The sequence below is a fragment of the Tigriopus californicus genome, chromosome 4, assembly GCF_007210705.1.
Source record: "Tigriopus californicus strain San Diego chromosome 4, Tcal_SD_v2.1, whole genome shotgun sequence".
NCBI lineage: Eukaryota > Metazoa > Arthropoda > Copepoda > Harpacticoida > Harpacticidae > Tigriopus > Tigriopus californicus.
Window position 1 is genome coordinate 11,816,979 of NC_081443.1, and position 27,716 is coordinate 11,844,694.

The 27,716-nt window shown below is 44.9% G+C and overlaps 1 protein-coding gene across 2 annotated transcripts in view; it reads right to left on the bottom strand.

The window, feature by feature from the left end:
- The window catches only part of LOC131879823 (fibronectin type-III domain-containing protein 3A-like), a 51,664-nt gene continuing 23,948 nt past the window's right edge, over positions 1 to 27,716 (bottom strand). The window contains exons 3-17 of one of the 2 annotated variants that reach the window (XM_059226265.1): positions 13,676 to 13,920; positions 9,331 to 9,920; positions 9,174 to 9,247; positions 8,428 to 8,637; positions 7,314 to 7,573; positions 5,908 to 6,163; positions 5,142 to 5,416; positions 3,878 to 5,059; positions 3,523 to 3,816; positions 2,637 to 2,861; positions 2,373 to 2,569; positions 1,977 to 2,143; positions 1,760 to 1,911; positions 1,452 to 1,682; positions 1 to 1,164 (exon numbers count right to left, since the gene is read on the bottom strand). In XM_059226265.1, coding sequence (XP_059082248.1) covers positions 1,039 to 1,164; positions 1,452 to 1,682; positions 1,760 to 1,911; positions 1,977 to 2,143; positions 2,373 to 2,569; positions 2,637 to 2,861; positions 3,523 to 3,816; positions 3,878 to 5,059; positions 5,142 to 5,416; positions 5,908 to 6,163; positions 7,314 to 7,573; positions 8,428 to 8,637; positions 9,174 to 9,247; positions 9,331 to 9,920; positions 13,676 to 13,920 — 4,484 coding nt within the window. In that variant the 3' untranslated portion in view covers positions 1 to 1,038. The remainder of the gene's footprint in view (positions 1,165 to 1,451; positions 1,683 to 1,759; positions 1,912 to 1,976; positions 2,144 to 2,372; positions 2,570 to 2,636; positions 2,862 to 3,522; positions 3,817 to 3,877; positions 5,060 to 5,141; positions 5,417 to 5,907; positions 6,164 to 7,313; positions 7,574 to 8,427; positions 8,638 to 9,173; positions 9,248 to 9,330; positions 9,921 to 13,675; positions 13,921 to 27,716) is intronic. The other variant, XM_059226266.1, reaches the window with a different exon arrangement.

Genomic DNA, 27,716 nt, shown 5'->3' on the forward strand with positions numbered 1-27,716 from the left:
TCACCACAATACAAACAATAAGATATATATTATCATAAATTGTGCAAAGGGAACAAACAATAAATGAAATCAAACCGAGATTGCCTTGGTGAAGGCATGATAATGTAGGAACAATAAAAGCGATTCATAAGGTAGAACATGGCTTCATGGTGCTAACACGATAATGTTGATGATATAGTAGTGTTTTCTTTCAGTATAGTATTTGTATGTTTGTGTTGCTATGTGCAATTAAGAATACTTCAAACGGTCTCTGAGCTTCATCGGGCTGATTGGAAAATCGGATATTCGACCCCCATCGAATCCCGGAAAATCCCACCCAAAATCCCGAGAAGCATCTTGAGTGCAACACACAGTTAATGGTAGTTGATGGAAAAATCTGATTGCTCCATATCGGTTTCTGTACTTCGAATAACAAAAATAGACGGCTTTAGGGTGTTTTTTTTTTTACAGGGCATCTTGGTCACTATTCTTATCCGACGAGGACACTGTCAATGGCTCTTTCAAAAATTTTTCGGCGAGTCGTTTTTTTTTTCTTCGTTTGTTTGGGGTTGTTTAGGGTAGTTTTGGTGCTAATAAAATGGTTCTCTGAAGGGAAGGAGGTGAGTAACAATACTTAGAAGAACGACTCTAAACTCTTTCAAACAACTTGCTCAGGTGCCATAGAATTATCTAGTAGAATTTCATATCCGTACATGAATGTATATGGTACAACACACTAGGAAGAGGAACAAGTAGATCATTAAGAAGATACCGTGTCTCCATGAGCACCACTAACGTTTCACTTTCATCATCAATCGGTGTCTTCGTCCACCCTTCATGGCTCCTTGGGTACAAAACTAATATCACAGAAAATAGTTGTTCAAATCTTAATTCATAATAGTAGCAATAATAGTAATAATAATAATAATAATAATAATAATAATAATAATGATAATTTGTCGTAAAAGTTGGATAGCCAAGAGTCGAAGTGGTTGTCATAATTGTAGAAGCGGTTGCTGTGATGTGGGTGATTCATTGGATTGTGTTGTAACAACCCACTTACGATGGTTTACCACCCCAAGCCATGAATTGTTGAACCAACATCGAGACCAACACCGCGAAGATGGTAAAACCAACCAAGATCCCCATGGCCTTCTGTTCAATACTCCAAACCTCACCTTGGCGCTAAAAAATTGACAAAATATCATTAATTCCAATTCAAAAAAACAGATTGAAACAAATGATAGTCTTATAAATAAAAAAGAGCTATTTCGAGGGAATGGCAAAAAAATGTGAGTATTAAAACACGATTTTTTAGTAATTTTCTTTCCCGCTACTGCGATTGGAATTTCAAGCAATTTTTATTTATACGTATATTTATCCTACTTCACTTTTTGAGTAGAGAAATGATCATAACACCTTTTTTCTTCAATGGGATCCAAACATAGAGATCGGGAAAGTATGAAACTTACCGGGAAAAGACTCCATTTGCGGGTGGACTGAGCCGTGGCTGTCTCTGAAGCAGACGCTTGTCCGTCCAGGCCACTATGAGCGGCTAGAGTAGTAAATGCACACGGAGGCGAATGGGCGCCCACGAGCTCAAGCTCGGGCTCTGGGATCCTCACCACAGCCACTTTGATGGCATATTCACTCTTGGCCTCCAGACCATTGAGACGGAACTGCAAGTCCGTTCCACCATACACCTAGGCACATAAACAGTATGTGGGTTGATTTTCAGTTCAATCGGGATTGTCAAACGGGGCCTATGATGAGGACTTACGATTCTGGTCTTGCTTTCCCGACCTTTGGTCATGAAGACCTTGTATTGGATATCTGACGGGGGAATGGAGCTCTGGTGGAGGGCACTGGCTTTGACCGAGCTCCACTCGACCAGACAACCATCTGTGGTGATTCCTGTGACTCTGGGAGGACCTAGAACGAGATGTTCAAGTGTTGATATTGCGATCCTTGGGCGCATGGATGAGTCTCCCACTTACTTTTCAGAGGGGGAGGTAGGGCGTAGGCAGTTGAGAACTCGTAGACCTGCGAAAACGCCCCCTGACCCGCTTCGTTGGAGGCAGAGATACGGAATCGGTAGCGGGAGTTCTCAGTCAATTTGTTCACCTTGTGAGACACACTTGCTCCGTTGTAGATGATTTGAAACCTATTTTGAAAACAAAATTCAGTTATTTTGCTACATGAACATCAACAATAATTGAAAACAGTTTGAGGGAGTTCACATTACGAGTGGCGGTTTCAGGTTTTTGCCACTATTCAAAAGTTCTTTTCCAGGATTTAAAAAAAGACCAATAAGTATATTAAGATTTTTTAACAATTTTAGAAAAAACATTTTCTTGCAGTGGGGGCCAAGTAATATTAATTGGGATTCTTACTGGTTCCTGGAGTTCTCCATCTCCAATGTGTACTGACACAATTCCGTGTTCGCTCCCACTTTAGAGTCACCCCATCTCAGTTTGAGAGAGTTATGATTGGCGTGAATACATTCACACTTGGGCGGGGCCGGTGGGAGGGGGCGGGTAGACAGACGAGACGTTGCGCTAAACGGACCGGGGCCCATGCTATTCACGGCCTAAAAACAGAATCACATCCACCATAATTAAGATCCGGAATTCTCGGACTTTGGGAAATCGACTTACTTGAACCCGGATGTTGTAGGATGTGTCGGGTTTCAATTGGTCCAGAACGAATCTGGTGTCGGGTCCAGGGGTGGGCAACACAGAGGTCCCCGTGTCCACATTGTAGTGGATGACGGGCTCGCCGTGGCAAGTGGGGCGTGGCCAGGCCAAAGACAAGGATTCTGACGTGGAAGACACGAGTCGGAGGGCACCCACCACGGTGGGCGGGGCGGCGGGGGTCCGGATCTGCAAGGGAAGGTAGATTTGCAGGCTGAAAGGGTGGGGAGGACTAATGTTTGTGTAAGTCTTGCATTGAAGATTGAACAGCGAGTTAGACTCCAGATGGAAAAAGTATTGGATTGGCTTCTAAATGCGCGTCAAGATTCATTCATATGACACTTTTTTTGTTGCTATTTAAGTATATATCTACTGACATATTATTGGCAGCAAGGGATCTTTATTTGAAATCTGAAAACTAAGTTATTTCGTCGCACTATTTGAAATGATTGTATGTAACACTTGGTTATATTTTGAAATCTTTATAGAATATATAACTCAACAATCAAGTGACATATCAGTTTACAAATTAGGGAGCAAGATGCCCAAAAGCATACATATTCAAAAGAATATGTATGCCAGTAGAAACAAATGTGCATTAAAAAATATTGCGTCCTTTTTTATCAAGACATTTATGTGTGTAATTGACCGTGTCGTGATTTCAGAAGGTGCCCCCCTGCGTGCATCCAAACTTTTATTGACCCTAGTGGTAATAACTCTGGAATGCCTACATTAATAATACATTAATGACAACAATTTTCAAATTAATCACTTTCAACCGTGTTTCAAAATTGAATAATAATCAGAAATGCTTCCAAGTCAGGGTAATAATGCCTTATCATTCACTCACCTCCGTGTCGTTCGACCAAAGAGAAGGACCGGCCGCATTCACGGCACACATCCTGAAATGGTAGACACAAGCGGGTTCCAGGCCTTTGGCCTCAAACTGGAGAGCCGCTCCGGTGTAGATGGTGTGATACTCAGATCCTCGGACGACCTCTTCGAAGATGACTGCTTCCTCTTCGACATCCTCGAGATCATCGGGATCGTCCTCCGGGTCTGGATTCCAAATCCCGGACGACTTGACTGCGGGTAGGTTTGACTTCTTGTTCTTCAACTTGTTATCCGCCTCCACATCCGAACCCTTCAAGAGAACACATTGGAAATTAAGACAAGATCATATGAAAATCAGGCCATCAACTCACGGAAAGTTCGTCTTCAGTATGATCGTCGTCATCATCCACATCCTCGTCTGAACTGATGGCACTCTCCTCGTCCTCGTCATCTCGGTCCTCCTCTTCCACCGATGGATTCGAGGTTTGCCGTTGATATTGAACCACGGTCCTCCTGATCAACACCATCTGCAGCTGGTACTCTTGGATCAAGGCCCCATTGTTAATGGGTGGTTCCCACGTGATAAGCGCCAAAGACCCACTCCGACACACCACCTTGGGCTCTTTGGGCTGATCCGGCGACCCCGCTCCACTCACCACCTCCAAGGACTCCGACCAAGGTCCGGCTCCAGCACGGTTATGAGCCCGCACCTGGAACAGGTAGGGCCTGCCCGGCAAAAGCGAGGCCACCACGCATTCCGTCTCCTGTCCACGATAAACTGCTCGAGTTTGGTTGTCCGGAGAGGTCATGTCGATCTCGAATTCCATGACCGGCGATCCTCCGTCCGTTTCCGGCCAGCCCCATTTCAGGTGAAGACTGTTGGCCTTGGGTTTCCCGTGGACACGGGGTGAGGCGCATTGACCGGGAACCACGGGCTCGGTGCTGATATTGCACACCTCGGAATACTGAGATACCCCTCCACCGGAGGTACACGCCACCCGGACTTTGTACTGGGTGCCTGGTTGCAAGTCTTCGCACACGCATTCACAACTCAGTCCTTGGTAGACGGTTCGCCAGGCATTCGGTCCTTGTGCCAATTCCAGAAGGAACCCGGTGATGCTCGAGCCTCCGTTATCGGCCGGAGGATCCCATCGCACTTTGAACGAAGAAGGGTGGATCCGACCTTTGGAGGCGGGTCGAACAGGCGGTCCAGGAATGTCCGGCAAGGTGGAATAGACCACGGAATCTGACCAGGGGGACTCGCCTTCTTCGTTGATGGCTTGGAGACGGAACTTGTACTTGGTGTTCCGCCGCAGATCCGAGCAGATGTATTCCACATTGGAGTCGTTGTAGCACGTGATGAAGCCGTGGCCGGATTTCATGTCGTCCATTTGGAGCATGAACTTGTCGTCGCTGACACGTTTAGACCAGACCAGATGGATGGATGACTTGGTGACCTCGTGCAGACCCGGAGGATGGGGTGGAGAGGGAGCGGTTCCTTGGGTGGAAAACACGATGCTTTCACTGTACTGAGATTGTCCCAACTCGTTGATCTGTAATAAAGTTCACACATTGAGGATGCAACTGACCCACGGGTCAGAAGTGACAGAAATGGCCTGACAACGCCCAACTTACGGCGCACAGTCGGAAGCGATAGTGAGTGGAGCTTTTCAACTTGGTCACGTTGAAGCTCTTAGCACGTCCCCGGTAAATTTCCACATAATTGCTTCCCTGACCGGTGAGGGCCTCCTCATATTCCAGGACGTAGTTTTGTATATGGGCCCCATTGTCAGCGGGGGCGTTCCACCGCAGATTGATGGTGGTCTTGGTGCGTTGGATCAATTTGGGAGGAACCGGTTGATCCGGTTCACAGGATTGAGTCACGAAGGACACGGTGTCGCTGGCTCCGCCTGTGAAGGAAAATCAACGGTATAGAACCAGTGTGCACATATTCATCGAGATATGAAAAATTATACAAATGGAAACGTAGACGTAACCATTGAGTAGTTTCGATCAACAAATTCTTCCCTCTCCTATCCTTCCCTATCATTTTATTCGCTTCATCTTTCTACTTTCTTGCCATGATAATAAACATATGAAAATGTTCAACATTTCCCAAAGGGATGCAATTTTTTCACTTATCATGATAACCCCTCTTCCAATGCGATTTAAAAAAGAAAATCAAAATCAAAATGTCAGTATTGAAAGATAACCTATATAAGTGACTCTTTAATTATAGATATTTCTCGCGCTATCAAAAGAAAATAGTTACAATATAATATTAAGGAAACACAACTTTAAAGAACTGTTATTAGGCTCCTTCGGGTAAGGGTTAAAAAATAAAACCACACATATTTCTTATGTAGAACAAACCAAGGGAATCGGACTTGGTTGGTAGTACCTCGCAAATTCTCGAGCAAGACATGGATCCTGATATGGTACTCGGTGCAAGGACGTAGATCGGTCAGATGGCAATCCAGGGAGTGTCCGTTGAAAATGGACCGATATTTCCCATCCTTGCCCTTATCGGAAAGAAGCACCTCGTAACGATACTCGGACTCGGGAATTGGCTCGAGGGCGTCAAATTTCGAGCCTTCTCCTTCACGAATGGGCAGTCCCCAGTTGAGGAGCACGCTTCGGGCGTTAATGTCGGAGACCTAAAAAATATCAAGAAGAACCGGGGGTCACACACACACACACACATGGGATGAATAATCGTGGTCTACTATCACCCAAATGCCTGGATTAACAGTGACAAGTGACGACTGAAGAGAAAAAACACTTCAGTAGAAGTTTTGCGACTACTTTGAATGGATCCAAGGGGACGACAATCGGTCGACATGGTCCATCCGTCCGTCTATCTATCAGTGGAATGGGAATTTTGCTTTGACCCAAATCTGGAACCATTTCGAGATTGAAGTCTCTACTCGGATTAAAGTGGTCCCCAGCCTTGAAGCTATCATGATTTCAAATTGTACCGAACTCCGACCAGAAGAGCACACGGAGAGCGTGAGAATGAAATGGGGCTTTTGTGCCCAATTCTGGTTCCCAAATCAAGGCTATAAAGTGCATTTCATTTTCACTCTCGCACTGACTTTCTCTCAAGAAACGAAGAAAGTGCATCTCAAGGGGGAATTCGGGCTGAAAATTCCCAAATTATTCCCACACACGACGATTAGGCACCGCAAAATTGACGTGCATGTAGGTTTTCGCTTTGATATCATGAGCATGGCAACTTTGCCAACCTTTGCATAGGCTAACTATTTTCGTGGCATCTGGATGAGCACGCCACGCCATCTGACAATGAAAATTCAACCGAAAGTTATTTTTGGCCACAAAAGGGACGCATTTTGCAAGAATCTTCCAGTTTTTAGATGTAAAACAAGACCAAAACTATTGAGTTGTTCTTATTGGAGAGAATACCCATATTCTAAGCCAAAGTCAAAGATAAACCTTTGTTCCCATATCAACCCCAAATCGATTCCTAAGCATAAAGTTTCATCGCAATGATCAATTACTTTTTAAATTATGATTTTGAATCATCAAAGGTTTTTTTTTCAAATGAAGATGGCACAATAGAAACCGAACTCCAGTCAGCCCAGATTTTAGCCTGCACAACTTAAAATGAACGGTTTGATTAAAGAACGAATTAGCGGTTTGCAATTTAAATTTATCAAAAAAAAAAAAAACGCTTATCTCACTTTCAGCTGTCAAAAAGTAATAATTCCTAGCTTTCCGTTCATAACCAATCTAATCCGCTAGAAGTAAAAACGTCTCATTGACCTCTTCCACGCAAATCTACAGTACCTTAGGTGTTCGAACGTTGGAGAGGAGTTCCACCAGGAGTTGTTGGATCTCCTCCTCCTCTTCGTGCCCAACCCCGGACTCCTCGCTATCCTCATGTCTAGATTGATCCACACCAGTGGACGGCGATCCCGCTTTGGATGACAACTTGTGTGGGAGGAGACCCCCAGGTAACGAGGATGACGTGGCCGACCCTCCCGAGTTGCTGCCATGGGAGGAGGAATTGTTGTTGGCGTTGTTGGTGTTGTTAATACGATACGAATCTGAAAGATCAAGGCCCAAAAATGCTCAAATGACCGATTCGTGTTGTCCAGAGTAGAAAAAAGACATCACATGCACATTCAGATGAATAGAAGGGAAAAATACACGTTCGAGGAAAAATGCTCCCTGACATATGGCTCTACATACAAAATCTTGTTTCAAAAATGTTCTTGGCATCAAGACGGCTACCAAATGGTCACAAAGGACCTGAATTAGGCAATAACGTCCTTCATTCTTCCTCATACTCTTTCCATGGGGGCCACATCCGCATGTACGAATTTTTGCCGCTTGTTTTTGTGATGAATAATCCTCGTCGTGTGAGAAATGTAACATTTGCATGTGGGATGAAGGGCTGTAAAAAAGTGCATAATGCACACTCAGGAGGCAACATGATCGCGAGTTTGCCAAACTCGATGGCCTGGTTGGAGGATCAGCCGTGGTGGCCTTTTCATGTTGTCGCGATTTTTAAAACAAACAAACAGGCATATTTGCCAACGGGATAGACCTACTAAGGTTTGGTAATGAAAGAGCAACTTCCGCTTTGACAACCATACTTCAGTATCTCAACTCTAAAGTAAGCAACAACTAGAAGAACAGCAAATGATTCCAATTGGTCCTAATCAACCCAACAATTACATGCCATGCGGTTGAGTGAGTCGACTTTTTTGAATCAGGGTGCAAAACTAATCCCCCAAAACTCATTCACAATTTGCCACTGGTCACCCATGGTGGCCTCTAAAAAAACATGGCGGCAGTCAGACACGTCAATGGGGTTTCACGTCTTTCCCTAGCGGTCTCTAGTGGAACTAAAGAGAGTAAACAAAGGAAAGAGATCCGTCCAGTTTTTATCCCCTACCCGTTCTGGCCCCGGGCTTTTGACCCGAAATCACGGGTGGAGGTGGGTGCTTCATGCCACCATGATTGGGAGCCCGATAGCCCGCAGGTAGGGCCACGATCAGATTGTGCCCCATGTAAGTGGGAGGTCCGCCCACCCCCGGTACGGGGCCCAAGGGGTGGGTCGGCCCATGCATTGGTCTGGCAGGTGATTTTCCACGAAATAATCCAGCTGCGTGAGTGTGAGGAGGGCGATAGCAAAGAGAGAAACAGGAGAGACGAATGGATCATCAAGTCGTGTGACGCTTATATAATTTTCCTATGCCAGATATGGCCAGCAACTACGGATAGACATAAAGAGGGCTGCAAATAAGCGGCTTTATCACAGAGAAGCACGCATTTTAGTATCTTGTTCCTTATTAGCTTAAGGCAAGAAATGGAGCGAGAGACAGGCCAAGCCTGAACATATGAACGACCTAAAAGTGTGATAAGGCTGAAACCGAATCATGGTCGTGCAAGTCATTAGTGTTATCATCCAGTATTAGTTTTGGCGATGAATCATCTCTAGTACAGAAGACAGGAAGACGGGGGCGAGTGCCTCTCAATCCAACTATTTGGAATTTGCAATAAGTCGTTGTGGCCTCATCACGGGACCAAATATTGACATGAGGGATTTACAATATTGTCCAACCCACCATCCTGATGACAGCCCAAGGTTAGAGATGTGGGGTGAACCAATAAATAAAGTAAATGTCAAGTCGAGCTTACCTCGAGTCCCCACACCTCGTTTGGCCGGGGACGTGGCTGGCGTGCTATGTTGAGAGGGTGTTCCACCTTGATGTTGTTGATGATGATGATGATGAAACTGTTGTTGATGTTGCTGTTGCTGTTGCTGTTGCTACCGTACATCCGCCTTGGTTGTACATGTTGATGATGATGATGATGAAACTGTTGTTGTAGATGTTGCTGTTGCTGTTGCTGTTGTTGCCGCATGTTAGCCTTCTTCTTCAGACGCTCATGGGTCGCATCCCTGATTCGGACCGGGGGGCCGCTGTGCGACTTGTCCCCGCCCGGAAAGTTGGGTGGGTGGGTTCCGTGCCAATGGGGATGGTGAGGCCCAATATGCTGTACGTGGGGTTGTTGGGGTGGTTGCGGTTGCGGTTGTGGCTGCTGCTGCTGTTGGGGTGGATGATGATGCGGGGGTGGAGGAGAGTGCCCGGGCGGAGCCACGTGGGACTGCGCCATCATAGGGATACTCGGTGGTGGGCCGTACTGAAGGGGGTTTGGACTAAAGACCCCGTGACGGGGACCGCCGGAGGGCGTGGTGGAAGATACGGCTCGGCCCTGAGAGTTACTGCTATACGTAGGCGTGGCGTATACTGCATTTGGAACCGAATGCACTGGCATGGCCCCGACCAGGGGCGTCGCACCGGCTCCGTTACTGATATGATGGACAATCGAGGGGGGTGCCCCACTGCCAGGCGCCCCACTATGAGGCGGGGGAGGAGCCAGACCCTGGAAGAAAGAGAGAGAGAGTGAGAGGAGAATCAGAAGGTGGGGTAAAAGCTTTTGACAATAAGACCCCAGGCCAAATGGCCCTCATCGGGCAGCGCCCCAGTCGTAATGCCATTTTCTGACTGTTTGCTCGGTAACGAGGTTCTCTTGTTCCCAGCTCTCATTGTCACGTTGAATTATCAAGAACGGCCATAGTTGGGCACACCCACTTGATCGTCAGATAATAAGTGGGTGGGGATGAGAAGACCTACTCTTCAAACCGGAAGTCAATCCCTTATCATCGCCAACTGGAGGGGATTTCAATTTGTCCCGATAACCCAGCCGGGTTTTTCTACCTCCCAACTGAATGTCAATGGTTTGTATGTTGCACGGACAATGCCGCGGATCCCGAACGGGAAACTGAATGTGTATGAATGTTGACAGAACTATTTAGCTCAGAGTGCCTCCCTGCTACCACAACGAGGAGTATATGACCGCGAAAGAGGTTTTAGAGCAAACAACGGTTAAGTGACTAGGGGGTTCTCTCCAATGCTAGCTACTGGCTCGTAGTACCGAAAAACCCATCTCTGATGGGACTGCAATGGAAAAGGAATGAGTAAAGTAAGGGAGAAAAGACTAGTTCCTCCGAGATCTATGAAGACAGTCATCCTTTGGAACCGCGATAACAGAGTCGCCCTCAGAAAATTTCCACTTTTGGGGGCCCGTTTTTCTCGTTGAGTTTCTTCTCCTCTTGTTCTTGCCGCCCGTCGTCCTCTCTTTGGCCTCTTCATGCGCCTCCCTAAATGACAGTAATGAAAGGACTATTTCGGGAGCCTCGCTCGTAAGGAGGGAGGGAATCGAGATCAAGAATCAGATGGCTCTCTTCCAAGAATTCCTCTAATTAGTCCACCTAACCCGATGTAAACCCGAACGAAAGGCAGAATGAGAAACGAGCTAGCTCCCCGACGGCCCCCACGTAAGTATCCGAAGTAACCAGGCAAAGGAATCCTTTGTTTCCTATTCTGACTCACATTGCATTGATCTCATGGCAAATATTGTGCGTCGATGCTTCTCGGATATTTGCTCGGAGATTGATTTGACGCTTCAAGCCACGAATCGGGATCTGCCAATCCCTTCATGTTAAGCTCGGAGACAAGACAGATTTAATCCGAGCTTGAGGATGGAAGTATCTTAATTATTAGGCAACGTCTCGCTCACGTCACTCAGACCAATATCATCATGATCATCATCATTGTTCTGGTAAATCGGGGGAAGCCATGCTCTGCCTCAGACCTCAATGGAGTCTGGACTCAGTGGTAAGAGAGTTGAGAATGTCCCTAATTGGATTAAAAACCGAGTCTGGCGAGTCTTTTCTTTCGCAACCCATCCGAACAAATTGAGCTCATCCTGCTGGCTGGCCTCTTGGATCCATTCCGAAGTGAAGAAAAACTTGGTCCAACAAAAGGTCAAACCAAGACCGAAGACCAATAATGCTGGTTCGGCAAGATTGGAAAAAGGACATCCTCGGCAGAATTCTGTTCTGTTTCAAAACCCAGGTCCAGCTCACTACATATGTAGTACATGGCTGGTATAGTACGTACGTATATGCTAAAGGCTCCTCTTACATTAAGAAATGTGAGAGTGAAAACTGATTGACGCCGCCGACGTCGAAAACGGAGCCAGGGACAAATCTGGGTTGGGCGCGATAAGGGGGCCGTTTGTCGATTCAGCACATTTCTCCTATGATTCTATTGGAAAGTCACGACGTCCAGCAGAATTCTTCCGTGCTCGTCTTTGCTCTTCCTTCACCTGCTTTCAATGAAAGTTGGGGAAAGAGAGATGGGATTCCTGCCATTCCTTAAGAATTAATGCCGAGCGACTTACCGAACAAGAAAGGACGGAAGAGAAGACGAATCCGGAGCTTTCCCAAATTACTCGAAATCACGCATAAAATCAATTACTTTTCCCTCTCCGATCTTGATGGCACAATTCTTTATGTATCCCCCTCACCACACACACACACACATAGCCTAGTTTAGAGAGTGGTGGTGGTTTCATTCAACTATTCACTGAGAGCTCGCCACTAGAAATCAGCTGTGGGCTTAAGACACACCATCCTAATCGAAGGCTGAATAGTGTACAACACATCACTTCACAGATCACACCACGTGTTCTATACGAATGACGTCAGCAGCACGATCAATGCGGCCACGCAATCTCAACGTCGGTTGTTCCGTTAGCTCTGCTTTATGATTAGGATATATAAATATAAATATTTGAACTAATCGATAGAGCCACGGACATTTGGGAAATTCGAATTGGCGCGGCTTTCTCCCGTTCCTTTGGCTCTCGGAAGAGAAAGGCTCACTTAATAATTGACGAACTTGTTGCACAGCACCAATCGGACCAGCTCGTCGTAGTTCTACCAGTTCCATATTTTGTATCCACAGTACAAATCGATCATTGTTTGGAGAGCTCAGCTCTCCGTACCCTCTTTGAAATCCGGGTCCCATCATCTTTTAGAATTGGAATGGGGTCCTTCAAGAAGGAGATAGTGTGGCCTGGCTTCTTTCCAAAGAGGGACCGAAAATGACAGACTGACCATTTCTCAAGAGCCTTTTGTGTCGAGAGTCAGTCCTTGAGACGGGTGATTTTCTCCTCAGGATGATACAAAAAAATCTTCAGCTTTGTACTTTTCGTACAAACTTCGGTATCTAAGAACGAACAGCTTTTAACGAATTGGATCTCTCTTTAATTTCGACTCATTTTTCGTATGATTCACGAGTGGTGGAAGGGCCCAAATCGCCCGCGTTTTTCTTTTGGACTTTGTTGAGAGTGAAGGAGGAAAACCCAAGGATCGCTTGGGAGGCGAGCAAGAAGCTCAATAAAGGATCCAAAAATGGTCCATCATCATAAGGCGGAATGGGAGCGAGAGGCATGAATGAAATGAAGACCCTGATTCCGGGGGTCAACATTTCAAGTGAGTAAGTAATGCCATCGAAATGCGCAATGCGACAATAAACATGCTCGAGTCTCCCGAAACATCCAGATTTGACAATGTGAAGCAATAATATGAACCTTCCTCTCATCCAGGTGAGGAGGAAACTCTCTGAACCCCCATGATTAATTACGAGAATGCATTTAATGAGCTTTACCCAACCATCCGAGAGTCGAGTCCAAGACGGAAACTGAGGAAGAAGACATCGAGGAGCAATGAAGCATTCATTCCAAGTTTGATGAAGCCACTCAACCCCGAAAGTCTTAATTACTCGTTCCAAGGATGCATCATCATCATCATCATCTTCTTCGCCCTCCCTCATGTAGTCGAGTATTTCTATAATCGGTGAACTTCGCCACTTCTCTTACTTCCTAGTTATCCATGTCATGGCTTACGCGGACCTAAACTTTCACAAAACCCCACAAAACATGTTGGTTTGTGGAACACGAAGACAGGGAAATGATGGTGCGAAAATTGAAAATCGATATCCCTACACACTCGTTTCAATGGAAAGTGGGGAATAATGATATTCCAAGCATGACAACCACAAGCTACTTCATGAGGAAGGTCCAGAAAAACGTAACCAGAACGCATTGCTCTTAAAAAGGAAGGCAAATGGTCCCTCTCCATATAGGATTGGATTACATTTTCCAATGCCATCCAAGACTTGGAAAACCAACGTGGACAAACCTTTAGACCAATTTTTGTGGCCTTTTTTCCTCTAGCAGAGAAATACGTGATGATTAATTTGTCAATGTCAAGTCGGTTAATTACTCACATAGTGAATGATCCCGCCTGACGGTGTTGGTGTTCCAGTTGGAGCATTTGATGCTCCCGGGGGTGGAACAAAGGGTCCAGGTGTGCCATTGGTCCCAGGAGCCATGGGATCCAAAGACAGGATGACGTGTTGCAGAGTTCCATTTTGGTCCAAGATTTGTTGGACCATATGACCAGGTGGGACTTGCATGGGCAAGGGAACTGGCGGAGTGGAGTTGGTGGAAACCATCCGAATGGTAGCCGGACCTGAAATACATCGAAGAACAGTCTATAATAGCATGGGGATCACAGATCATCAGATCATAACGCTAGCCAGTGATCAATGTGGAAATAGAATCATAGCTTGTGTACATGGCTGGAACAATCTTCAGCCATGGAACAGAAATGGGAAAGGCTCCTTTTGCCTCGTCTTCTCTTTGGAAATTGAGTCTGATTTAAAATGCAGGATTAACTGTGGTTAACAGGGGAAGAAGGCAATGTTCCTTGAATTCACAGACCGACCCCTCCGATTTCCACCCAAGCCTGTTCCAGTTCCATAGTGCTTCAATAGGCGAACGAGAAGGAATAGGAAGAGCAGGATGGGAGACTGAGAGGCTGTTGCTCTGTGCCGCCTGCAACGATCCTTGTGACAGGATTAATGGAACATTCAAATGCCTCCGCAGGGTCGCCAAAGGCGCCCGTCAAAAAAATTTACATTCATTACTCCCCAGTGCACTTGAGAAATGAACAGACAGCCACATCGACAAAACCCGCACATGTAGCATATAGAGGAGCGGCAAACGTTGAGCGATTCTCGTTGGGGCGACCCTCGTGGTCTCCTGTGTTTAAAAGAGAAAAAAGAGAGAGAAAAGGATGTCCCTCTTTAAATTGCGGAAATGACACATTGCTCTCGCTCGGTTGTGTGTGAGTGTGTGTTTTTGTACACCGTAGTAGTCGAGATGTAGAAGGCAAGGCAAGGCAAGCTGAACCAAACCACCAGAATTCAAATGGCCTGTTAATCAAGGTTTACATCCGGGCGGGTTTGACTCACTAAGTGGTATGACTTGGCTCTCGACGTCAGGCAAACACCTTCATGAAGTCACACCTCATTCAATTCATGTTTGGCAATTGGATGGGGGAACACATTTGCCCTTAGCTCTTGCGCCACACAAGGAATTGAATTGGATTGCCAATCGTCTGACCTGGCCAAGGGAGAACTTGAATAACGCTCAATAATATCATCTAACAGAGTGCCTTTTTTGTTTAAAACTTGAGCGCTCCTCAGTTGTGACATATTCCACTGGCACCATTTTATGTTGGCAAAGTATGATTCTCGTTGAAATGTCATTCATTGGAATGAAGCAGCGGAAGTAAAATCCACTTGACGCATTGGCCAAACTTGGCCAACTCTCTTTTCGGTCGGTAAATCGGTCTGGAAGCGCTGCTGGTTGCATAATATCGGATTCTCGTCCGAGCTGTTGAATGAAAGAGCGACGAACGGGCAGTTTGGGCAGGGTGGGGCTTGAACTGACGGAAGTTTGAAATGATTTTTTTTTTTGCTATGAGGCAGATTATTTTGGCCGGCCTTATGTTGAATCGTTCATGTATATACGTTAGGGCCTGGTGTTAGTAGCCCTTTATGGTAGGGCGTGGATATGGATATGGATGTGGATGTGGATGTGTTTCAGTGTTTCGAACGTCTCCCCCTCACAATTTAGCGGTGCGGTGGTGGTTGTTGGGTAGTGTCTGTTGAATGTTCTAAATCTCCTGTCAATCAATTAATACTGGCTTGTTTGGAAACTTTTTTGTTTCCTTCTCTCCTTCTCCTTCTCGTACTCCTCCCCCGTTCAAGGAAGTCTGAACAACTTTTCTTAATATCTTGTCAAGCCCAGGGGATTTTTTTTTGCTGGGGCGTGGATCAAGTTGAGCTAATCTCATGCAAGCGTGCCACCATTGGCTGCGCCAAAGAGCAATATATTCTGCCTTGGAAAAATCTTCTTCATGTTTATTTTTCCAAGTTTACTTGGATCTTCCTCCACGAATCAAGCGTGGCTGGCTCCTCGGCGGGCCGATCCAGCAGACATTGCCCTCTTTAGTCTCTCCACCTTTCGTACCTGACATTGGAGAGGAGTTCCTTCTCTCCGCAAGAAATCGTGAAAAGTTTATCCAAGTTAAAGCGCGTTGGGTGAAAGTATCGTCAACTGGTTGATCAGGGTGACTAGATTGGTAATAGTTACGTGATTTAGGGGCTTCAATTTTACACCTGTAGGTTTGATTTCGGAATCAATGTGTAGGCCCAATATGTCTGAAGTACGGTGGATTTCTCAGTTAAAGGAATTTAAATAAATAAGTATCACGTAAATCATTCAGATGTTTAAGTTAGCACGCAAAAGATACTTGTATTTAATATTGGCTTGCTGATAAAAATTGACGATCGTCATTTGAATTTATCAAGAAACGTACTTCGAGCAAAATCAACATCATAACAAATCAATCCCTCATAAAGACTGAGCAAAGCCTTCATGATATCTCTGAAGCCTCTAGAATATTTGCACATTTATTCAAGCACGGAATTCCAAACAAGGCTTAGATCAAAGAATATTTCTTCTCTTCCCATGCTTTTAAAATACGTGATGTATCTTACACTACTTGGACCAATCTTTTTCCATACATTGTCACGTTCAGGATAAAGTTCTTCTAACTACAGACTTCAACTTTTGTAATCGCTTCTTTCGAGTATCTAGTGTTTCAAAGTGGAGTTGTGCATGTACTGTACATAGGAAACATACGCTCTCTCGTCTGATTTCCATACCTTTCTCTCCAAAGCTCTTGAGTTGAGTTCTCGGGATCTTGCCAAACGAGCGGAACAACTGAACCTCGAACGTCTCAGATTTTGATGGACAAAAGTCAATCAATTGGAATCTAAACAGTCAAAAAAAGGCTAGTCCGTCATCGAAAAATCATGTTCATGAATAACTCCCCCTTTTCATCGGAACTTGAACGAAGCGAGGCTTTTGTGTCAAAAACTGCTGGAGGAAGACTGAAGCAGGGGATACGCCAGACATGAGGAGATGATAATTTGTGGAATATCATAGAATTGTTAAGCATCCCGTATCTGCATAAAATATGTTTCACTGACAAACTGCCCAACTTGTTACAAATTGCTCGTTATGTGAACGTTGAACAAAGAAAAAGGAGATTTGACTACCAAAAAAGGTATCTTTTTGATTGACACTGGATTATGAAAAAAAGTACGAGTTAAGCCAACTTGACGTGAGTCAATCCTAAGCTGAAAAGTTGAACACCTGTTCTTCATTTTCTCATCGAAACCCTCGGATTAGAGAATCTCACGTTTTCAGGGCACGAGTCTTCCATGTGATCCTGTTTAGTTTCAAGTCAAAACTGGGCGAGTGCTAGTTCTGAGCTTCATGGATCGGGAATGTTGCGTGATAAGGCATCCTCTTACCAAATTAACTCCCCAAAATAAAAAAAGACTCTTTTGATTAGGAATATTGGAAGTTTGGCAATATATTCGACACAATGAAATAAGAGAGCTCTCGATTCAACAGGACGTGCCTGCTAAACCAACCAACCCCCTTTGAAACGACGAATAATGCACCGGAGAAGCACCTTCACTCTATATGGAGTCCACTAGTTCATCATCCTGTTTGGAATTGGTGAGCAAACATACTCTGGTTACACCTCTAAAGTCACCTGAGCCGAACTTAATGCTCCTAATTCTGTTATAAACGTGGAAAAGGAAATTTAAGCACTTCCCATTCCTAATGGCTCATGTATGTAAACTATTATATTACAACTCTCTCCAGGTTTCTCGGGCAAGCTGTTTCCAGCCCTCCCTCAGTGAACTAACAGTCAGTCCTAACTAAATATGCACCAAACTTCATGGAGATTTCCCGGTGCTGATTACCTGACCGAAGAGGTGGTCCTTTCGTACTTCAGCAGTGCAATTAGTTCAAACACATTATCTCAGCCCAATGCAACCTTGCCAAGAAGGATGGGTATGCCACTTCTGAAGTAGGTTACTGGGCTTTGTTGGAAACCAACCAATGAGTCTGTTGTTTTGATATTGTCTCTTGTCGTATTTGCATTGAGAAGTGATCAAAGATGCTTAGAGGGGTGAGTAGCCTTCTTGACCGTACGAGGATTTGAGCTCAAAGACAGAGAGGGGCTTGTTTCGAGGAACTTCATACGAGAAACCCTGCGTCTTTCTGTACATGTACTATCATACTACCATACTACCCCAAGAAACCTCAATGAGAGAAGCTATAACGTAGGGAGAAAAGTCAGTTCACAAGCAAAACAAATGGTTGCTATGCCGTCTCTAACGTGCCATGCAACAATGATTGGCAAGGGAAAGGGTTTCGCCCATCTTTGGACACTTTCCAGGTGGAAGAGACCCTATTTTTCGTTCTTAAGCGAGAAATCCAAGATTTCCATAGCCAATTCCAAATATTCCCGATAAAATTCGATTCGGTTGCTAAACAGGTCTGTTGTATGCTGCCGAAGACGTCAATGAATTGAACTTCGGGGTATAATTTGATCCAGGCGAAAGAGAGAGCCGCACGCACACACACAATTTATTATGCAATATATTTTCTCCTCTGTCTTTTTTTTTCGTCCACTTGTTCTCTTGCAGTACGTAAGTGCCTCTGAAGCCTTTGTTTGATGGCGTGAAGTTCCTGCGAAGAACGCGGGGAAGCGTGACTCGCACACAGGGTGAAATTAAGATCAGATAAAATTATTAACCTGAAATTTCTCAACAGCTCGATTCAAACATTCAAACACCACGAGAAGAACAAGAACAGAGAGAGAGAGAGAGAAACCTTCTGGGGTTGTCGCACTAGGCTAATAGTTCAACTTGGTAATCATATATGTGCATGTTCGGGCGGTTCTCGTTAGGATTTCTGTCTCATTAGGAGGCATTTTCCGGGGCTTCATTTGTTATCGGCAACCCCAATTTTTCTCGTTTTACGTTGTCACACTGAGAATTCCAATGATTTGAACTATCTTTATCCTCCATGAATATCTCTACGACAAATGAGAGGCAATGAAAGGTAGTTGATGAGGGCTCATTGTTCTTATTCAGCCACTCATTTGGCTCTGACCAAATATGCACGTCCCAAGGATCTCTTTGTCCGTGGATCGGATTAACACGGATGGCGTACTATACGGCAAATGTATTTAGGGTCTACACACACCATGAAGGAAGTAGTGTACAGGGCTTTTGCCACGGTGAAATTCATCTCCATAATCCTGCCTGAAAAAGAGTCCGATGACACATAGACAGTGCTCTGTTCGTGCTGAAGGTCCTGTTCTTGGTTAATTCACTTAATGACATCATTATGTCACCTTCAGCCCCTAATCATATCAAATACGGACCGGAGGGTTATCATCATCATCAAAGCCACCGTTTGTCATCATTCCAAAAAAATTCAGGGCGTGTGAGACCCCATTTTGAGGTCGATATTGGCCTCAAGTACAGTAGTGCTTTAAGTACGTGCAGTAGGTCTATTGAATCCACTACGCTCTTCATGTGAAAAAGAGCGACAGCAAGATCGCATTGGGGGTAGAACAAACATGGAATTCTATCCTCTTCTGGCAGGTAATTTTACTCTCCCCCAAAGCCACTTAACATTCACATTTGTATGAGTCGACATAGATGGGCTCACCAGGGTTTGTTTATGACCCTGGGCTCGTAAACAAACGGATTTGTTGTAAACACACGCAACGATTGATCAGATCCAGAACATACATGCTTTCCAGTGACTCTCGAGACTACCCAAGTCTTTGTCATCTCAATTGCTTGAGAAGGGGTTCTCCAAGGCGAGTCGTTGGGTCCAAAATCAGCCATTTTGATACTGATTGTCTGCAACTAATGTGGATTGGAAAGGGTTGACGTTCAAATACATGAACCACGGAAACCAACTGATGCACAATACTATCGTGCATTCCCAATCGATGGAAGTAGAATTTATCGCGGATATGATTGGTCATAAAATATGGAATCACATCCTCGGCCGAAGACGAGTCGATGATGCGTGCCAAATTGAAGGCAAGAAGAAAACTGAAATCCCTTTAGCATTTATGACCCCTAACTGATAGAGAAAGAGAGAGAGAAAAAGCAAAGGAAGGGAAGCCAAAGACAGAATCGTCGGAGATCTTGCGTGTACACTTCTGAAAATTTCTATTCCTTCTCCAACTTTGGAACAAACTCATCTCTCTATCGACAAAATGTCATTCTATTAAAATGATCCCTTCACATTTCTGACATGAAAGCTTCTTTCTCAAACGAAGACAGCCAGGAAGCAAGAAGCACAGAGGCAAGGAAGCAAGCAAAGAAGGGAGCAAGGCATCCAATAGTCGGAGAAAAAGACACGGCCAGGCTCAAGGAATCGAATGTGGCAGAAATGAACCCGCAGAAGACGAAGAAGAAGGAGCCTCTTTCCAGAAGGACTCTGTCATATTTCTTAAAAAATGAACTGTTCCACCACAACTAATGGTCCTTGTTGGATAACCTTCTCTGGTCCAAAGAAGGTCTGGTGAGCGAGCAACTAGCAACGGGCAACTGGCTGGTCCTGACAAGAGAGAAATGACCAACCAAGATGGGAAGTTGGTAGTTGGAGGTGGTGGGAAGTCCTCTTTGCCGTCATCCACAACCAAGGCCAGATGAAACCAACTAGCCAGGAGCCGTAGGAGGGAGCCACTACTGGATTTTGCTATCCTGCCAAGGAGAAGAGGAACCTGCCAGGAACTTTTCATCGCCCACTACAAACCAATGTGGAGGAGAACGAGGCTAGCCGGAGAGTAGTACTGGAGATAGAGCACACCAAGACGGAGGAGAAGGAGAAGCCTTCAGAAAATCTGTTAGACAACGACGTTTCTTTTCGTTCACGATTGAAGGCAAGAGGAGATAGCATGTACAAGGAAGGTAGAAGGAGGAAAAGGCACAGGGGATCAAGTTTCAAGACAGAGAGCCTCGCGTCCATGCTTGCCTGTGGATCACTTGGAATTATATCTCTTCTTCGGTTCCTGTTCAGTACTCCATAATCCATGTCTTTTCTCTCTCTCTCTCTCACACAGATTCTGAGAGCTACTGTATATAAGCACATGCATGCAGGGCAAAGAAATCCCTTCCTTCCATTTATCTACATCTCTCTAGCTCTTGTACTACTTCTGCTATTTCCTCTCCCTCTACCGTAATGTTCTTTTGCCATTTCCGATTGAAAACTTTGCTTCATTCACCAAGCTTCGAAGTCTGCTTGTATCTTTTGGACTGCTTCTTTGTATAAACAAGTTCAATTTTCAACTCGATCTGTTGAGTGGACGAAGGGGGACGAAAAAAAAAGAGAGATCGAAAATGGATCTGTAAAGCCGACAAATTCGTTCCATTTCAGAGGAACGCTTTAGGATGGAGGACCCGAGGGAACGATCCTCGTAAAGCTTCCATATTTGTCGAACGACAATCACACTAATGCCACAAATCAGTATTACGATGAGATCGAGGCTAAAACCAGCCTCAGCCTGATTCAATGTTCGATCCTCGAACCCAAGATTGCTCATCTACGTACTTTATTTGAATAATCTGTGGGTGGTGTGGATGGTGTGGGTTGGAATTTCTGTCATTCGTCAAAATGTACCGACAACCTGGTTGCCTTTTGAGACGAGTGGAACAAGGGGAATCACTCTCAAACTCGTTTCCAAAGTCCCCTCAAACTTTGAGAATGGAACTTTCGTCTCCGGTTTTTTTTCTGCCATTTCATGTTCTGATCCTCGGAAGTGAGCGAGAAACTCTAGGATTTGAACTGGCCGTCAAAAACAAGAGAGCCAATTTGAAATTGAGACCAAGTCAAACAACAAAAGAAAACGATCGCATCCTCGTTCAAGCCATCCTGCGCCTTCTTTTGTTTTGGCACAGAGTGGCTGGCATAAAGTGGCACAGAGCTCGCTAAAAAAAGAGCGACGTGTCTTCAGCAACTTTGGTTACCTTTCCTTTGTGACGGGGTCTTTGATTAGCCTGTCAAAAGTACATCAAAGTAAAATACCAGAAGTCGGCTTCAAAATCAATCTTAACTTGGATTAATGTGAAACAACATGAGGTAAGCTAGATATTGATATGTTATCATTTTATAAAATATATAAATAAAAAAAAACAATGATCAGACTTGCCTTCCATAGCTGAATGCCACTCCCGTGTTTCAAGCTCGTTCTAAACTTCCTAACTCTGCGAGTGCATTATGTACGATGTGTGTTTGAATAATGAACGCCAATATTCATCTGATTAAAGGCCATTTTTTTTCCAACATGAAACCGGTTCTCGGAAATCGGGTATTCTATGCTGGTCCTTAGATAAGGTGTAGAACCGCAAAACTTGTAAGCTCGCTCGAAGAATTGAAGGCAAATTAAATAGTTTGTCCGTCACTTGACAGAATAATCAAACAACTTCTTTTTTTCCCCAGTCTCGTAGCAATTCGAGAAGAGGGGGAGAGGAAGGGGAATCAAATCTGAGGAAGATTGATTCCCCCGCAAAGTCACAAAGTTGCCCCTGAGCCCATGTCGTGAACAAGAATTCCCCCGTCACCAAATTAGACTCGCTATTCGCTTCCTAGCAAAATATTGGGGGCCACTTGTGAAGCCATTTTTTTCGGCTAGTTCTCTCCTTAGCTCAACAATAGTTCTTTTCGTGTAAAACAATGCCGATGATCGTGACTTTGGTGAACTTGGCAGTCAATGCTTTAACTCACGGCTTGTTGTGGTTTACGCGGTTAATTCCATATTGTTGGGTCAATACGTAGCGAAAATGAAGGGTAGCTCCGTGCTTTACTCAGGGAAAGGAACTTTGTCAAACCTCAACAGTAACAAGCCTTAAATGTGTCCAGATGTGGTTCATCCTAAACAGGTTTGCTGCATCAAGAGGACCTACTGTACCAATTGATATTGGGCGGAAGGAGCCCTGAGCGAGATGGAAGCAGCGCATCAATATGGTTGGTTTCTTTTCTCGGAGTTTTTTCTCGGGTTCAAACGTGGCGCTGCCATTGTTGATAATTGATCAGATTCTAGTGACCTTTCCAAGACCCAATTGAGCCTTTTTTTTCTCGAAGCTTTGCTCGGATTAGGCGGCCTAAAGAACCTGCTGTACGGCCAAGGCGCCAAGACCCAATTGAGCCTTTTTTTTCTCGAAGCTTTGCTCGGATTAGGCGGCCTAAAGAACTTGGTACCAAGAAGGGATCAACTTTCAATCCCGCTTCTCGGACCCATATTATTCGTAAGTAAACCCTCCGCCACATCCGAGTCACTGGAAGGCAGCCTCGAGGCTTTAAAGCAGAAATATATCAAAGAGCACGAATATCGACCCTACTTCCAGCTTGTCTAACGAGTAAATAGAAAAGGTCTCCTTGGCAATAAACTCGTTTATGGCTTTCATTATCATCAGGAGAAGCAGCAACCACACTTGAAAAACTCTCGCCCTCTCTTTGACTACCTCGCTCTCTCCTTCTCACACACACTCACACACTAACTTTCAATGTGGCTGCTCACATGGACCATTGTGTGGACCAACAACCCTTAGTCAGTCAGTCAGTCAGTCAGTCTGGAGGCACCAGTAAAGTGCATCCATCCACTTCAGTTTCCAACGACCGATACCAAAATGGCGGGGATTGCTGCTTTCTTTTCCACCAACGATAGATCGGGCAGGTGTTAGATTGGATTTGGGATCACCAACCTTCAGCACCCTCATCAAGCATAGCATTGAAGCAGCTTGATCAAAAATAAAAAAAAACCAGCCTTGAAAAAGGGAAGAAAACATTTTTTTCTCGTCTTATAGAGTACGGTTCGTATTCTTCTTCTAACGAGGGGGTCGTGAGGGAAGCTCGGAAAAGCTCAACATGAGTACCAGGCTCGAGGGGCTCCTTGAGTGGAACCTACCAATCTGGCTCTGGCTGTCAATTGGTGCGGATTAACGAGTCTCGCTCTGGTAAGAGTGTTTGTTGTCAATTCATTTACTTAAGCACTGAAACCACATCGAACGAGCAGGGACCAAGTACAAGCACAATCGGAGCTCGGAATTGCTGGCAACCTACACACACACTCATAGACATGGCCTGATGGATCATTTGAACATCGGGGAGTCTCTCACATTCACTCTCGACCCAGATTAAGTTCCTTTCTCTCCATCCACCTTCAGCTGGAGCTCTCGAATCGATCATGGTCCAGGAGGTCAATTATATGAAAGGTGATCAAGCACCCGAGCAGAACATTAAGATGCCCATCCAATGCCGGATCAACCCTTAAGTTCTGTTTCAGTCCGACATGGGTGCTTTTGTCTTGATCATAGCCGACTGTACGATAAGCGTTGTAATGGTAAGAACGAGGGGATCCAGGAAAAGTCGAGAGTGCATGTGTGTCTGTGCATGTGTGTATTAGAAATGGGGGGGGGAGTATATGTTTGTTGTCCCTTACTTAGCGGACAACGAAACGCCAAGGAGTGTTGACTTTGGGCAAATATTTGGCCCTTGGCTTCATCCCTAAAAGGACAACTACACAACATGTCATCATCATCTTCGTGGTAGTTGTCGTCGATGTCGGTGTCATCGAGCTCAACGCACTATTTTGTGCTTGATTTGAGCGGCATAAATCACACCGATTCACTTGAGGCATTGGAACATTTTTCGGGTCGAGGTATTCATTCACGCCAAGAGGTTGAAGGCATTCAACCATGTCATTCTGCTGAGTTGAAGCTCTATCTAGAATACACTTAGCAAAAGACGAAGGACGAAGGGAAATATTTACTTTCCACAAGTTTGACTGCCGACATTTCTATTTCTTATCGAATTGAGGAGTTTCACGAGTTCCTGAAAATTCTCCAACACAGTTGCCATTATCTCACTTGTTTCGTGGTGCAATTGTATGTATTCCTGCTCGATCCTGATTCGTTTAAAAGCTAGTAGTGTTGGTGCTGGTACAGAGTCTCATTGTTCGAACGATTTCTTGTTTTTCCCACCTTATTCATACAAATCAGAGGGCGTGCCCCATTCCTAACAGAATATACACACACACACACACACACTCACTCACTCACGCACTCAGAGGTCGCTTTGGTAGTGCTTCACCGTCGTCACAACAGCCACACCCTCGCACATTTCCTTTGCAAAGCAATTCATGCATAATACCTAGATTTTTTTTCTCTCCCCTCACTAACTCGCTATTTGATGGAAAACACATCTCCTAATTTTATTGAACAGACCCTCTATCCACACTGCTCAAGCTCTCAAATGAAATGTAAATGTATCCTTGTCCTCTCCTCGGCTCGACCGTAATTCATGTTCCCGTCAAATTTTGGGCACTTGAGAAAAATTTGCTCTGGGACTTGAATGGAATCCAAACACACTTCCAGCTTCTCCAAATACGGAGCCAAGTCAATATTTTTCCATCCCGAGCCCTCGATTTCATTCTCCCCAAAACATTGATTAATCCCATTTGCCTTCATACGAATTCCCACTCATCCTCTGCCACAGCAAACAGCAGCAGGTAGCAGCAGGCAGCAGCAGGCAGCACTCACTGGCATTGGCCGCGTCTAGGCCACGTGGTTCTTTGTTCCCCTCTTTCCGCTTTCCACCACGAGGGAGTGAGAACGTGTCCAAAAATAATTGTCATTCCTTGGCCCATCAAATCGGCAGGGTTCCTTTGAGACTGAGAATTTGCGAACCAGCGGAGCACCTCCGAAGGGGATCCCCCCATGTGCACCCAGGTCTACTTTTCAACTGGGAAAGTGGATTTAACGACGCGACGTGCCTCATTTCCAGTCCTTCATTATCCATGAAGATAATTACGAAACGAACACGTCGAGGCCATACGCTCACTGGCTGGCCTCCAATTGTCGTTATGGGCTGATGAGAAATCTACCAAAAAATGAAACGGGCACCAGTGGATGTGCATCCGAAAAGTGCATTCATTCGTCGGTGACTGAAAGGTGGCTCGTTCTCAATCAAATTTGCTGTGCATTGGAACCACCGGTCCTTAGGGATCCTTCTCGGTGAACCAAAACCTCACGATGGTGAACAACTGAACTTATGTGCGTGTGTGTGGGATACGGTGATGCACCGTTTTGAGCACCTAATCTGGGCACTACGTCGGTCCTTGAAAGTGTCAATTTCGCAAATTGATTCATTCCCCAGGCCCTATTTGCCCTATTTGGGCGAATGAAATGGAATAATCAAGTTCAACGGACAGTCATCTTCGATTCAGCTATTATTCACGATGGCCGTATTATCATACGTATATGCTCCATAAGAATGACTGACCCCCCCTAAGACGAGTATGGACTCAGATAAGATTACGTTGGCAATGAAAGTACAAATACCTCGCTGGTGTTTTAAAAGAACGAGTTCAATCAAATCGTGGAGGGCACAAATAAGGCCGTCGAGGGTTGCATTAACATTTCAAATGGCTTAAAACAGATTTACATCCCATTAGCTGGAATGTGTTATACAACAAGTTCTTTCTATGTACTGCACCACTGCAATTCGTCCTCATCAACCCATACCTTAGTTTAGAACTTAGTGCTAAGTCTAATCCCAATGACTCGTTACAGAGTGAAAACAACGATTGCAGGCAATCAAGAGCACCCTAATTGGTCACCTTTGGACAGCAAACCCAGGATGCAAGTTTGGATTCAAGTTTAAAATCCAGGGGTCAAAAGCTTTCAAGAAGTTGTGGCACATCAACACCATCAGCCCTAACAGCCACAACGAGTTTAGACCAGTTATTTCCAGTCTCCAATCGAGACTTGAACTCAATCATTGATAACAAACAAGTGACTTATTCAACGTTGACTTGACTATTAAGGCTTCCCAAGGAATGAATACTCATAGAGTAGGAGTGACTGCTGCAAACAGTCCTCATTTTCTCTCTTTCTCTCTCTCTCTCTCTCTCTCGCTCTCTTTTGCTGGAAGATGAAAATGTGTCGGAGGCGATTCAGGCTAATTGCTTTCGGGTAGATGAATCTCTCCAATGTCTGAATGTAAACACATTCTCAAAGGATTCATTCACGGGCGGGAGGGTGAAAAAATGCCAAAAATTACCTTCTATGTAAACAACGCCTCATCTTCGTGTAAGCAAATCGTCCTGGAAGTTCCAGACTTCCTCGTTCTTCCCTCCTTCCTTCCTTCCTTCATCGTGTTCTGCTTCTACTTCTTCACCTTCATAAATCTCGTCTTTCAATAACTTCTCGAGGGCCGATGCACGAAACAAACGAGAAATTATCGGCTGTGTGGATATGTTTTTCCTCGTCGACCACATTTTAAGCTCACACAATGCTTCGTCGAATCCATATCAAATCTCCGGGCTCTGCTCAAGAGGACGTGAAACAAGTGTGAAGAAGTCTTACCCGACGATTTGTCACAGCTCTCCCGAGTTTGACTCGAGGAATTCGTGTTATTCATGTGTTCAGAGTAAAACAGTCAGAGAAGCAAACAACAATTCTTGAGCCCTTCAAAGAGGATATGACAAATGGGGTCCTATTTCAAAACCATTTGAATAGGGTTCAGGCTCTAGGCATTGATTAAGTTACCCAAACAGGCCCCGATTGGGTTTCACCCACAGCGATACTACAAAAGGACGAGATGTCAAGGGTCGAGACGACGTCCCACAGGGCCACGTGGGCTAGGAAAAGGCGCTTAAAAGCAAGGGTAAACAACGGGGTCAAGTCCTCTATGGGTTTCGTGTTTTTCTGGCATATGGCAAGGATTATATGGTTTCAACTTGGACGGCCACAATTACTGTACATTCATGAACAAACGAACAAACATGTTTGGCTCAACTTCCACTGGAATCCGTACGGAGGCGCTCAAAAAAAATGGATTTTATGTCGTTCCAAGGCAACTTGTTGTTGGACAAACGCTGAACAGGATGAGAAGAGGACTATACAGCATGACTCATTTTTTCCAGTCCATTTCTGAGAACTCGAGCGCTCATGTGGGTGACGTAAAACAATATTGCGCCCAGGATCCCTTGGCCACTTTGATGTGATGTACGTAGAATACAAGAAT